The 13348-nt window shown below is 46.4% G+C and overlaps 1 protein-coding gene and 1 pseudogene across 1 annotated transcript; one reads left to right on the forward strand and one right to left on the reverse strand.

The window, feature by feature from the left end:
* Positions 1 to 1667: 1667 nt before the first annotated feature.
* On the forward strand, positions 1668 to 4386 carry LOC146342889 (uncharacterized; annotated as a pseudogene).
* Positions 4387 to 7095: 2709 nt separating this feature from the next.
* LOC146342890 (vomeronasal type-2 receptor 26-like) lies at positions 7096 to 12860 on the reverse strand. The gene is made up of 4 exons (XM_084808658.1): positions 12003 to 12860; positions 11563 to 11790; positions 8984 to 9110; positions 7096 to 8406 (listed from the first exon to the last, which is right to left on the reverse strand). Exons 1-4 carry the CDS (start codon positions 12801 to 12803, stop codon positions 7508 to 7510), a joined length of 2055 nt encoding a protein of 684 aa, XP_084664784.1. The 5' UTR covers positions 12804 to 12860; the 3' UTR covers positions 7096 to 7507.
* Positions 12861 to 13348: the final 488 nt, after the last annotated feature.

Consider the following 13348-nt stretch of genomic DNA (forward strand, 5'->3'; position numbering starts at 1 on the left):
AAAAAAAGACGTGATAGGCTACATAAAGATTTACGTAGCCTATCATGGCTAGGTTAAAAAAAAAAAAAGACGTGATAGGCTACCTAAATCTTTACGTAGCCTATCATGGTTGGGTGGGTTTAAAAAAATAAAAACCGCATATGCAAATGGTGGCGGCTACGGCCGCCGCCATTTGCGTTCCTTCTTTCTACCATCTTAATCTATGTAAATATTTACATGGACTATGATGGCAAAAATAAAGGGAACGCAAATGGCGTAGCGGGCGCTATTTGCGTCCCCTTTTGATTCACCGTTTTAGCCTACGTAAAGATTTACGTAGGCTAAAACGGGGAATCAAAAAGGGATGCAAATAGCGCCCACTACGCTATTTGCATTCCCCTTTATTTTTGACGTCATAGTCTATGTAAATATTTACGTAGATTAAGAGGGCAAAAATAAGGAACGCAAATGGCGGCGGCCGTAGCCACCGCCATTTGCGTACGCGGTTTGTTTGTTTGTTTGTTTTACCCAGAGCCCTCCGCAGCCGGAAATCTGGTTGCGGACGGCTCTGGCCTGGCCGGGCCGGGCCTGGCCGGCTGCTCCGCGGAGCTGCCGTGGAGCACAGCCGGCCTTTCGAGGATTCCGGGGGGAGGAATGGAGCGCCTCCCCCCCACCATCAACATAATCCGTGAAAGGTAAGTCACTTTCATATGTCCCTAGTGCCACTTTGGGGGAAAAGGAGGGCAAGGGCCTGTCCCCCTGCTTGAAAGGAGGGAGGGGCAGTCTTTGCTTCAGTGTGGCCTGTGGGACTGCCTGCACTAGATATTTGTTTTTTTAAAGACGGGGGGAGGTGCTGGGAGCCAGGGAATAGCCATTATGGTTCTATAGGGCAGAGGGAGATATGGAGCGTGGAGACAGTCACACTCTAAAGGCAGAGTGTGTAACAGTAGGGTGCTGACTGTCCCTAAATTGCCCCCCAACTCAAATAACTTGGATGGCCCTGGCAACAGACCCCCTGGGTTGAAACTGCTGCTGCTGAATGCCAGGTCAGTGAATGGTAAAACAACTGCTATCCAGGACTTGATCCTGGATGAGCACACTGACCTGGCCTGTATTACAGAGACCTGGCTGGATGAAGCTGGGGGGGGGGGTAACCTCTCTCAGCTCTGCCCTCTGGGGTTCTCTGTCCAGCAGCAGACAGGAGCTGGGGGGCACGGAGTTGGAGTGGCGCTGGTCTATCAGGATTCGATTCCCCTGACCAGGTGCCCTATCCCACAGTCTGCTGGGTTTGAGTGTGTATATTTGGAGGTGGGTGCTTGGGACAGAATAGGGATTCTGTTGGTGTACCATCCACCCCACTGCTCAACAGTATCCCTTCTTGAGCTAGCTGGGGTAGACCTCTCGGCTTGGTTTACTGGGGGATTTCAACATCCATGCTGAGGCTGTCCTGTCGGGAGAGGCTCAAGATGTCTCCATGATTGACAACCATGGCTCTGTCCCAAAAGGTATCTGGCTCCATCCATACTGCTAGGCACGCTCTGGACCTCATTTTCTGTGCTGGATGGGGTGATAGTGATCTGAGACTGGAGGAACTCTCTATAGTTCTGTTGTCATGGACAGATCACTACCTGGTAGGGTTTAGACTTGCTGGCACTCAGAACCTCTGCAGGGGTGGAGGGCTGATTAATATGGTCCACCCCAGGAGGCTGATAGATCTAAATGGTTTCCTGATGGCTGTTGGGGATTTTCCCTGTTGGGGACTTTCCAGTTGCCTCGGCAGGCTATTTTGTCCAATCTCTGGAATGGAGAAATGACCAGGGCCATGGATACGATCACTCATGAGAGTCCTCTCTCATGAAGTGGAGCGACACCAGCACCCTGGTTTTCTAGGGAGCTGGCAGCGATGAAACAAGTGAGAAGATGATTAGAGTGACATTGGCAGAAAACTTGGAGTGAATCCGATCGAACACGGGCTAGAGCTTATTTGAAGGACTACTCTGGCAATACAGGCAGCAAAGAAATATTTTTTTCTGCCACTATTGCATCTGCAAAGAGCCGTCCAGCAGAGCTGTTTTGAGTGGTTAGGGGTCTTTTACACACTCACCCACAAGAGGATAATTTAAATCTCATGACAGCCCACTGTGAACAATTTGCTCAGCACTTTGCAGACAAAATCACTCCAATCTGCTCTGACTTGGATGCTATACTTGATACAAACTCAGTGGCTGTAACTGTGGGCCCTGATTGTCCAGTGTTGCTGGATACTTTTCAGTTAGTACAGCCTGAGGATGTGGACAGGATCGTGGGAGACGTGAGAGCCGCCACGTGTGTTCTAGATCCTTGCTGTTCCTGGCTCATAAAAGCAGCCAGAGGTGGACTGGTTGAGTGGGTAAGGGGAGTGGGTAATGTCTCCCTCAAGCAAGGCAGAGTTCCAGACTGCCTGAAGGAGGCGGTGGTGAGACATTTGTTAAAAAAAGCCCTCCCTGAACCCCACCATATTGGATAATTATCTGCCCGTCTCCAATGTTTCATTTCTGGGCAAGGTATTGTAGCGTGTGGTGGCGTCCCAAATCCAGGGATTCCTGGATAGGGATGTACGAAACACTTACCTGGCTCTGCGTCGGAGGCATCCGCGGTGGGTGGGAGGCACTCCGTCCCTCCCCCCAGAATCCTCCTGAGGAGCAGAGCTGCCGGCTGGTGCCGGCCGCAGCCAGAGTTCCGGCAGCGGCTGGGCTGCTGCGGCCAGAAATGGCGGTCTTCATAGCAGCCGCCATTTGCATCCTTGCAGGCGGCTGTGATAGGCTACGTAAGTATTTGCATAGCCTATCACGGTAAAGGCAGCCATGCAAATGGCGGCCGCTATGCCATTTGCGTGGCTACCTTTACAATGATAGGCTACATAAATACTTACGTAGCCTATCACAGTAAAGAGCAGGGATGCAAATTCGGCCTCACTGGAGTCTGTGGCAGAATTCTCTGACATCCCTATTCCTGGATGAGACAGATTATCTAGATCCATTTCAATCTGGCTTCAGACCCGGTTATGGGACAGAAACAGCTTTGGTCACCTTGGTGGGTGACCTACACCGGGAACTAGACAGGGGAGTGTGTCCCTGTTGGGTCTCCTGGACTTCTCAGCAGCTTTCGATACCATTGATCATGGTATCCTTCTGGGCTGCTTCGCTGGGATGGGAGTTGGAGGCTCTGTTTTACTGTGGCTCCATTCCTTCTTGGAGGGGTGGACCCAGAAGGTTGTGCTGGGGGACTTCTATTTGGCTCCCTGGCCATTGGCTAGTGGAGTCCGTCAGGGTTCTGTTTTGTACCCCATGCTATTTAACATTTACATGAAACTACTGGGAGAGGTGGTCCGGAGTTTTGGGGTTCTGTGTCACCAGTATGCTGATGACACCCAACTCAACTTTTCCTTTCCATCTAATTCCAAGAAAGCTGTTGGGGTGCTGAACAGGTGTCTGTCGGCAGTAATGGACTGGATGAGGGCAAACAAATTGAAGCTTAATCCAGACAAGACAGAGGTGCTCCTGGTGAGTCGAAAGGTAGATCAGGGAATAGGGATTCGGCTTGTGCTGGATGGGGTTACACTCCCCCTGAAGCCACCCGCAGCTGGACTTCCGCCCACTGCTGGGCTCCGGCCACAAATGGCGTCCGGCGTGGGGGACGCCATTTGCGTCCCTGCCCTTGGCTGTGATTGGCTATGTAAATATTTACATAGGGGTGTACAAAACCCTGCTTACCTGCCTCCGCGGGGTTCTGCTGGGGGGGAGGCACTCTGTCCCTCCCCCCGGAATCCTGGCCGGCTGGCTCCGCTCTGAGGGGATTCCGCGGAGCCGCCAGCCGGCTCCGCCAGCAGCCAGACATCTGGCTGCTGGCTAGCAGGGATGCAAATGGCGGCCGCTGTAGCTGCCGCCATTTGCTTCCCTGAATTCAGCCATGATAGGCTACGTAAAGACTTACGTAGCCTATCACATCTGGGTTAAAAAAAAAACACCGCGTACGCAAATGGTGGTGGCTATGGCCGCCACCATTTGCATTCCTTATTTTTGGCCATCTTAGTCTACATAAATATTTACGTAGACTAAGATTAAGACAAGAAAGGGGAATGCAAATAGCATAGTGGACACTATTTGAGTTCCCCTTTATTTTCACCGTCTTAGTCTACGTAAATAGCTTGTAAACCCCTACCTTCAGATCACCATCCTCCTGCCCAACTGAGTGAACCACATTGAGAGTGTGTCCTGCTACATATGTTGGGCTGATGATGACATGTTGGGACAGCCCCATTGTTGTCGTGGAAGCCATGAACTTCTGAGCTCCCCATTGGACAGTGACCTTAGCTGTCCATTAAAATCTCCCAGAACTATAATCCTGGGAGTCCTCAACATCAACTGAGACCATCTCTTCCAGTTCAGCCAGGGAGACTGATGAGTACTTGGAAGGGATGTATTCAACAGCACATTGAATCTATGCATTGGACATAGAATATACTAGATTCCCTCTATAAAAGAATCACTCTGAAAATGTTGGAGTCCTGGCAGTATTCTTGCTTCAGATGAAACTGACTATGTATGACATAACTTTGCAAGCAGTTGCTGCCATAGGCTTTAATGGGGGGGGGGGATGAACTGCCACTCAGAACTTGATCAAATCAAAAAAATCAACACTCCAAATCTGGTCAGCTTACACTGGCTGGCTGCATGTTTCTGAGCCAAATTGAACATGCTGGTTTGGAACTAGGGATGTATGAAAATCACTTACCTTTCAGGGATTATGCTGATGGTGTGGGGGGAGGCATTCCATCCCTGCCCCCGGAATCCTCGCTGGGGGGGGAGGCGCTCCGTTCCTCCCCCCCCCCCAGAATCCTGGCCGGCCGGCTGTGCTCCGCAGCAATTCTGCGGAGCCGCTGGCCGGCTCCGCCAGCAGCCAGACATCCGGCTGCTGGCTAGCAGGGACGCAAATGGCGGCCGCTGTAGCCGCCGCCATTTGCATCCCTGCAGTCAGCCGTGATAGGCTACATGAATGTTTACGTAGCCTATCACGACTGATTAAAAAAAAAAAAACATGTGCGTAGACGCTATGCTATTTGTGTTCCCCTTATTTTCGCCGTCTTAGTCTACGTAAATGTTTACATAGACTAAGACGTGCCAAAATAAGGGACGCAAATGGCGGCACCCATGGGCGCTGCCATTTGCGTATGCGCGTGTTTTTTGTTTTTTGTTTTAATCACCCAAGGTAGGCTACGTAAAGATTTACATAGCCTATCACGGTGGTTTTTTAAAATTTAGCCGTGATACGCTATGTAAATCTTTATGTAGCCAATCACTTTTTTTGTTTGTTTGTTTGTTTGTTTTTAAACCTGGAAATGGCAGCGGTGGCAGCCAGTTGGAAGACCGGCCGCAGCCGCCGAACCGCCGCTGGAGCTGCCGCAGGAGCCACCACCGCCAGGAAGATCCGCCCCAGGTAAGTCCCATCCTGGGGGAGTAGGGGGGGTGGTGGGCCGTTCCGCCACCGATTTCGGGGGGCCGAATGCACTGGCATTCAGCCTCCCCGAAATCCATGGCGGAACTTTCGTACATCCCTATTTTGAACTACACAGCTTTACACAGCTCAAGGCCAATATACCTGATGGAGCACCTCTCAGGGTTAGAACCTACCTATGGTCAACATCTGAGGCCATCTTCCAGGAGCATCCTCTGAGGGAGGTTTGGATGATGGCAACAATGGGGAGCACCTTTTTGGTGTTGGCCTCTGAATTTCGGAGGCCAACACCACTGTCCCCAACTGGATCTGCATGATGCCAACAGTATCGTCCTTCCAGTGCCAGGTTAAGACTTTGCTCTACTCCCAGGTAGGGGTGTATGGATTCCCCACCATCTCTTCTCATGGGGAAACTGGGGGTAGGGGTGGAGGCGATCCATTCCTCCCCCCCCCCAGGAATCCAGGGTCCAGGGCAGGGGAAAAACTGGCTGGGGGGCCGCTTACCTTCCCTCCTGCCAGCCAGATCCATTTGCCTCCTCCCTGATGATCTCCATGTCTTAAAACAAAGAAAAAATAAAAATAAAAAGGTGAATGGCAGGATGTGCCCACAGACTTAGACACAAAATACAGCTGTGAATCTTGCTTATAAGCCTACGGACACAGAGATTTGGACACATTGGCCAAAAAAAAAAAAAAAAGACATGGCGATCGGCAGGGAGGAGGAGAACAGCTCTAGCTGGCAAGAAGCTGACTAGTGCCATTCCGCCTCCAGTCCTCCTGGAGTGGAGGTAAGTGGTCCCAATCCACTGCAGATTTCTGAGGCCAGATTCCAAAGAATCCGGTCTCATTTGAATCCACAGCGGATTTCTCTGACATCTAGGGATGTCAGAGAATTTCGCCATGAATCTTGGGGAGGCCGAATGCCAGCGCATTTGGCCCCCCAAAATCGGTGACAGAATGGTCTGCCCCCCGCCCCCCCCAGGATGGGACTTACCTTGGGCAGATCTTCCTGGCGGCAGCAGCTCCGGCTGTGGTTTGGTGGCGGTTCGGCAGCGGTGGCGGCGGCCGGTCTTCCGACCAGCTGCCACCGCCACCATTTCCAGTTAAAAAAAAAAAAAAAAATGTGATAGACTATGTAAGGATTTACGTAGCCTATCACGGCTAGATTTTTTAAAAAAACACCGTGATAGGCTATGTAAATGTTTACGTAGCCTATCACGGCTGATTTAAAAGAAAAAAACGCACATACGCAAATGGTGGTGCCCATGGGTGCTGCCATTTGCATATGCACGTTGTTGTTTTCTTTTAAATCAGCCGTGATAGGCTACGTAAACATTTACGTAGCCTATCACGGCTGACTGCAGGGATGCAAATGGCAGCGGTTATGGCCACCGCCATTTGCATCTCTGCTAGCCAGTGGTCGGATGTCCGGCCACTGGCGGAGCCAGCTGGCGGCTCTGCAGAATCCCTGTGGAACAGAGCCGGCCAGCCAGAATTTGGGGGGGGAGGGACGGAGTGCCTCCCCCCCCACCTCGAATCAATTTCGCTAAAAGGTAAGTGACTTTCATACATCCCTACTGACATCCCTACTCCCAGGCATTTGAAAGCATATAAGAAGGTTTTAACTAGTACCAAGGTTTACTTTATTGTCAATTGTTTTACATTCTTTCTGCATGTAAACAGTATTTATACTATGGTTTATATTACATTTTTATGTTTTAATCTGTTGTAGACCACCCACAGAGCTTAGGATATTGTGCAGGATAGAAATGCAATGGATGAATAAATGAATGAATGAATGAATGAATACCAAGATTCCATAACAGAACAGATCCTGTTGGAACATAATTGTCGGAGTTACTAGAGAGGGTGGACTTAAGGGGAGTCTGAGAATCAGCAGAAGATTTGTACAGACATGTGAAGGTAATTAGAGTGAATATCTAGCAGTTAATGTGGTAGTAATCTATCAGCTCCTAAAACAATTGAGCAATGGACATAACAGTAAAATAGATTGGGGGGGGCAGGGACAGATGTCTTAATGCTTTCTTATGATTAGTTGCTCCCTGATATTAAGTTCAGGCCTCAACACAATGATGTAGCATTTAGGGGAAAAGATGCATCCCAGTAATCCAGCACTAGAGAACAAGATACAGAAGATCTCCACAGCCACCATGTCTTTTCCTCTTGTGCTCAGATAGGTGGGAACAAAGGAGACCCACACACTGCAAAACACCAACATGCTGAATGTAATAAACCTGGCTTCATTAAAACTGTCAGGTAAGTTGCGAGCTTGGAATGCCACAATGAAGCTGGCCATAGCCAAGAGTCCCATGTATCCAAGGACACAGTAATACATAGTTACTGAACCTTCATTACATTGCACAATGATGTATTGACTTGCAGAGTGTATGTCTAAATCAGGGAAGGGGGGAGAGGATGTCAACCAAACAGTGCAAATGCTTGCTTGCATAAGGGAGCATGGGAGGACAATGGAATGGGCCAGTGATTTCCCCACCCAGTTCTTCAGCCTAGATCCAGGTTTGGTGGCTCTGAATGCAAGAGAAACTATGGTGGTTTTTGCCAAAACACAAGAAACGGCCACTGAGAAGATGATGCCAAAAGTTGGTTGACGGAGAAGACAAGTCACTATCCCAGGTTGGCCAAGGAACAGCAATGAGGAGAGGAAGCAGAGCATGAGGGAGATGAGAAGAATGTACGTGAGGTCTCGGTTGTTGGCTCTGACTATGGGGGTATCTTTGTGCTTAATAAACGTTCCTAGCACCAACGCTGTGATCAGGAATAATGAACCAGCAACCGAGGCTAAACTGATCCCTGCAGGTTCTTCGTAAGACAAAAAGGTTATAAATCTTGGGATGCAATATTCTCTGTTGCTTGGATACTGATCTGCTGGGCATTTGAAACAGTCTTTCATATCTGAAAAATGCAGACAGGTCATAAGAACATCAGAACATAACAACAGCCATGCTGGATCTGACCAAGGGTCCATCCAGCCCGGTACCCTGTTCACAGAGTGGCCAACCATCTGGGAAAACTACAACCAGGACATGCATGCAACAGCACCCTCCTGCCCACATTCCATAGCAACTGGTGTACATAGGCTTAGTGCCTCTGATTACTCAAGATAGCATAGAGGCATCAGGACTAGTAGCTATTGGTAGCCTTCTTCTCCAGGTATTTGTCTAACCCCCTTTTAAAGCCATCCAATTTGGTGACTATCACTACATCTTGCGATAGTGAATTCCACAACTTGACTATGTGCTGTATGAAGAAGTCCTTCCTTTTATCTGTCCTGAATCTCCCACCCATCAGCTTTGTGGGATGACCCAGCTCCTAGCATGATGAGAGAGGGAGACATTTGCCTCCCTCTCTCATCATGCTAGGAGCTGGGTCTCCCTATCCACATTCTCCCCACCATGCATATTTTCAGTGCAAATTCATCTGAAAGAACAAACAGTGTCTGACAGAAAAGTTGTGGTACTATATGACATACCACTCTGGTTTGAAATCTTCCCTTCTGGGCATGGATCACAATCATAGCAGCAAAATTTTTCTCCTTCCTTCATCTTCTTCTGATTACCAGGGTGGCAGCATTCATTACAAACAGAAGTAGGAATCACCTACCCATATACAGGAAAAGTGTTTGGGACAGAATATACTCTTACATTATACATATAAAATTCTGGTCCCGTATCATTTTCTATAAAACATATAAATAAAACCAGCTTGTGGCCTATGGGGAACAATTTGTGGATCACTTACAACTCTGATATACTGTATATAATCATGACATACTGGCAGATCATGCAAATCTTTCCTATTTGCATCATCTAAAACCTGCTGCTCAATTAGGAAGTTCTATAATCAAATACCTCTAAGTGAATGCTGGAATTAAAAATGAGATCCCAATGGCTAATGTAACTAGGGATGTATAAAAGTCACTTACCTTTTCGATGGGTGATTCACGGTGGGGGGGAGGTGCTCCGCACCCCCCCCCCCGAAATCCTGACCCTTCCAGCTCCGCTCCGTGGAGATTCCGCGGAGCCGCCGGCCAGGTCCACCCGCAGCCAGACATCCGGCTGCTGGGCAGCCTGCAGGGACGCAAATGGTGGCTGCCGTATCCGCCGTCATTTGCGTCTCTGTATTTAGCCATGATAGGCTATGTAAATATTTATGTAGCCTATCATGGCAGGGAAAAAAACAACTGCATATGCAAATGGCGGCAGCTATGGCAGCCATCATTTGCATTCCTTTTTTTTCGCCGTTTTAGCCTACGTAAATATTTACCTAAGCTATTACAGCGAAAAAAAAGGGGGGAACGCAAATAGTGTAGTGGACGCTATTTGTGTTCCCCCCTTTTTTTTCGCTGTAATAGCTTACATAAATATTTACGTAGGCTAAAAAGGTGAAAAAAAGGAACGTAAATGGCGGCCGCAGTAGCCGCCGCCATTTGCATATGCAGTTTGTGTTTTTTTGGCTTGCTGTGATAGGCTATGTAAATACTTACGTAGCCTAGCATGGCCTCTGCAGGGATGCAAAAGGCGTCCCTGTGTTAGCCGTGATAGGCTACGTAAGTATTTACGTAGCCTATCACGGCTATGATCAGGAAGCGAATGGCAGCCGCAGGGCGGTCGCCATTCGCAAGTCGGCGTGGACGGTAGCAGGTAAGTGGTCCGTTTCGTGCACCTTTCGTGGGTTGGGGGGGCGGGGGCTTCATTCTGCCACGGATTTCAGGGGGCCAAATGCGCTGGCATTTGGCCCCCCCGAAATCCGTGGTGGAATTCTCTGACATCCCTAAATGCAACACAGCATAGCCTCTTGACCTGCGAGCAGTAAAAGTGTCTCAGTGCTGAGGTTTACCAGATGAGACACAGAAATGCATTATGCAGACATTAGAGACTGATCATTAGTAAACTTTACTGATAAAAAAGGAGTCTAGATAAGAACATGCCAACGTTAATCATAGTTATGACTTTCAGTTAGCAGGGTTAAAGAGGGTAGCATAAAACAATTAACTAAATAATGAGGCCAGATGGTCAATCAGATAAATAACTCGAAACCTTACCCCGGCTCATACATGATGTCAAATATGTAATAAGAAAACAAGCTCATGGGACAGCATGATATCAAGGAAATATGTATGTGTCACAGGTATACCTGTAACATGTCAAGGAAGGCTAAAAATTCTGTACAAGTATGTTGTTATGTGCATTAATCTTGATAAGAAGCTTAGTGTTTCAATAATCTTACTTAGACATATGCAGAATTAAAGTAGAAAAACTATCCTTGGATTTCTTAGATAAGTAACATACATAATAGGAAAAAATAGTTTGAAATATTTTATAGCATTCAAACAGTATAGAAAGAAGATTCTGAACACACAACAGTCAGAGCTATCCCCTTAGGATCAGCTTCCCTCGATGTTTTGCCTGCAGAACTAGCCTTGTAAGTTTGATATTGATAATCGTTGAGAACTGACAAATGTATTTGACTCTGCATAGAAGCGTTGTTTAGAATGATGTTGGATGTTTCATGTTTTACAGTTTATGCATGCATAAGCTCTTGTATTTAGTACTGTTGTGCTGATATTTTGTAGTAAAATGAAAAAAAAGAAGACAAATCTTGTTTGAGAAAGTGCTTCTTAAGAAATAGAATTCTGTATCACCTGTATTGAGAGTGAAGTGTTAAGCATTCTCAGAGACAGTATCTGCTTTTATGAGAAATCTGTGTATACTCACAGTAGAGGGGCAAAAAGTGCTTGCCAATGCACTGACAATATACTTTGAGAGAACCTCTGAACCAGAACATATGCCAAAGCAGGGTTAAGTATTAATCACAGTTGTAGGAAATGATTTATTATTCATAGACCAAAATGCATTTTTTTCTAATGAATATAGAGATATTTGGCACTTCAATGTAGCATCTACTTTTTGAATATACTAGACAGTAGATATTCCCTTCTGGACTTGATGACCTTTCACTAGGTCAAGTTGGGCAGAACATGGCGTATTTGGCACCCTGGTTAACCATCTGATGGAGAGAGAGTTCAATACATGAACACTGAATCCATACCTGGTTAAAATGTCTGTGCCATGAAATCATATCCTGATTAATGATGAATTCCTTTCCTTCAGGATCACTGGGATCCAACCTTCCAACTTTGACCCTCTGGAAGGAGTTATTGGCGAATGTGATGATGTTCGTGATGTCAAATCCAGATCCTATTTCCTTGTTACTATTCAAGGACACTGATTCATTTCCTGAGTTGTTAAATGAAATATATTGAAGAAATGGGTGGACCTTGTTAAAAGACAAAAGTTCAAAGAGGGATAATAAGATTTGCGGGATTTCCATCTGAAATTATTTCAGGCTCCTTTTAATAGGAGCAAAACATTATCAGTGAAAAAGGTGTAAAGCACTTTTTACCAGTCAATTTACAAAAGAAGATGGTGGATTTATTTTAACCTTGCACTAAGATGTTCAATGAAATTATAATTTGTAGTGGAGATTACCTGCCAAGGCTGCAGAGATTTAAGATCCACACTTCTACCCCTCACCATTGCCCTGTGGTTGGCTTGAGATAGGGACATGGCATGCAAAGCATGAGCTAAAGCAAAGACAGCATTATAGATTCCATAGCTGTGGCCAGTCATGTGCATTTCAAAAAGACCTGCAGGGAGACTCTCCAGCCTCTCTTCTCCAGTACACGTTTCATCAACATTCATTGATTCTATGGGATCTGGGAAAAAACAGTCAAATGCTTGCACCCAGAAATCTTTGAAAAAATCATTTCCCTGGGGCCAGTAAGATTTTATGGTCTGAAGGAATTCCTGGAACCCTGGAAGTTCTTTTGAATGAATTGCGAAGGTAACAGCACCTTGGAATAGATGAAAACTCCAATTTCTCTCAAGACCCGTTGATACAAAATCAATCTGGCTTGTCACGATCCACACCTTTCCATATGACACACCTTCCCTCTTTTCAGCATCTGATAGAAATATAGTTGTTCTCAGCCATGAAATGGTCAAAGAGTCTCCATAGATAATGCATATACTGGCCTTATCGTCTGTGAAATCTTGGTGCATTCTTGCTAATAATTCATACACTTTATGCAACTTATCCATAGAAGGTTTTTGTGCGATTCTTCTTGTGAAGGCTGAACACATTTCATTTTGGGACAGCAAGGACTCCAGGGTCTTCAAGAAGTATTCTCCACTATCATCATCCACAACAAGGAGTCCAATCCACTTCCATCTGAAATAGTGAAGTAATCGGATAATCCCCATATACTGATGGGCTTCCTTTGGGACCATACGGTAAAAGGAAGAGCCCTGGGTGGTTTGAATATTTTCTGAGGAAAATGAGCCATATATGAGCTAAAAGAAAATGTAAAGATAATGTATAGATATGTTAGCAACAGTTTATCTGTCATGTTTGTATGTTTGTTTGTTTCTTTATTTATAACATGTTTATACCGCTCCATATTTACACAGGTTCTGGAGTGGTGAACAACAAGAGATAAAATAGTACAAAGATAAAGAGAATAAATCACCATATTAAAATTATAAAACAACAACAACAATGTCAATAAAAACCATGGCATGTTCCTGTTGATGCAATAAATATCTGTTAAGGAAGTTTCATCTTTCGTGAGAGTTAGCCAAGGATATCCCCAGCTCGCATTTCGTCAGTTATGGGAATATAATGTATTTCTCCAGATGCTGTTGCTGTTGCTGTTTTCAGTGATAACCCTGACTTCTGAACAATGACAAGAAATGTGTGTAATTTCTTTGGACCACAATTCACTGATCTTACTTGTGGAATCTTGTAGAGTCCTAAGATGTCTGCCATCTGGAAG

The sequence above is a fragment of the Heloderma suspectum genome, chromosome 6 (assembly GCF_057233095.1).
Source record: "Heloderma suspectum isolate Gila_16-S chromosome 6, 16-S_ref, whole genome shotgun sequence".
Taxonomy (NCBI): domain Eukaryota; kingdom Metazoa; phylum Chordata; class Lepidosauria; order Squamata; family Helodermatidae; genus Heloderma; species Heloderma suspectum.

Bases quoted from the DNA above. Each gene is read 5' to 3' on its own strand.
- LOC146342890 (XM_084808658.1), bottom strand. From the start codon at position 12,803: ATGGTCCCAAAGGAAGCCCATCAGTATATGGGGATTATCCGATTACTT. The intron at 9,111-11,562 runs GTATGGATTCAG...GTATATGGGTAG, and splicing joins GGCACAGACATTTTAACCAG to GTGATTCCTACTTCTGTTTG. The intron at 8,407-8,983 runs GTATGTCATATA...TGCATTTTTCAG, and splicing joins GAAGATTTCAAACCAGAGTG to ATATGAAAGACTGTTTCAAA.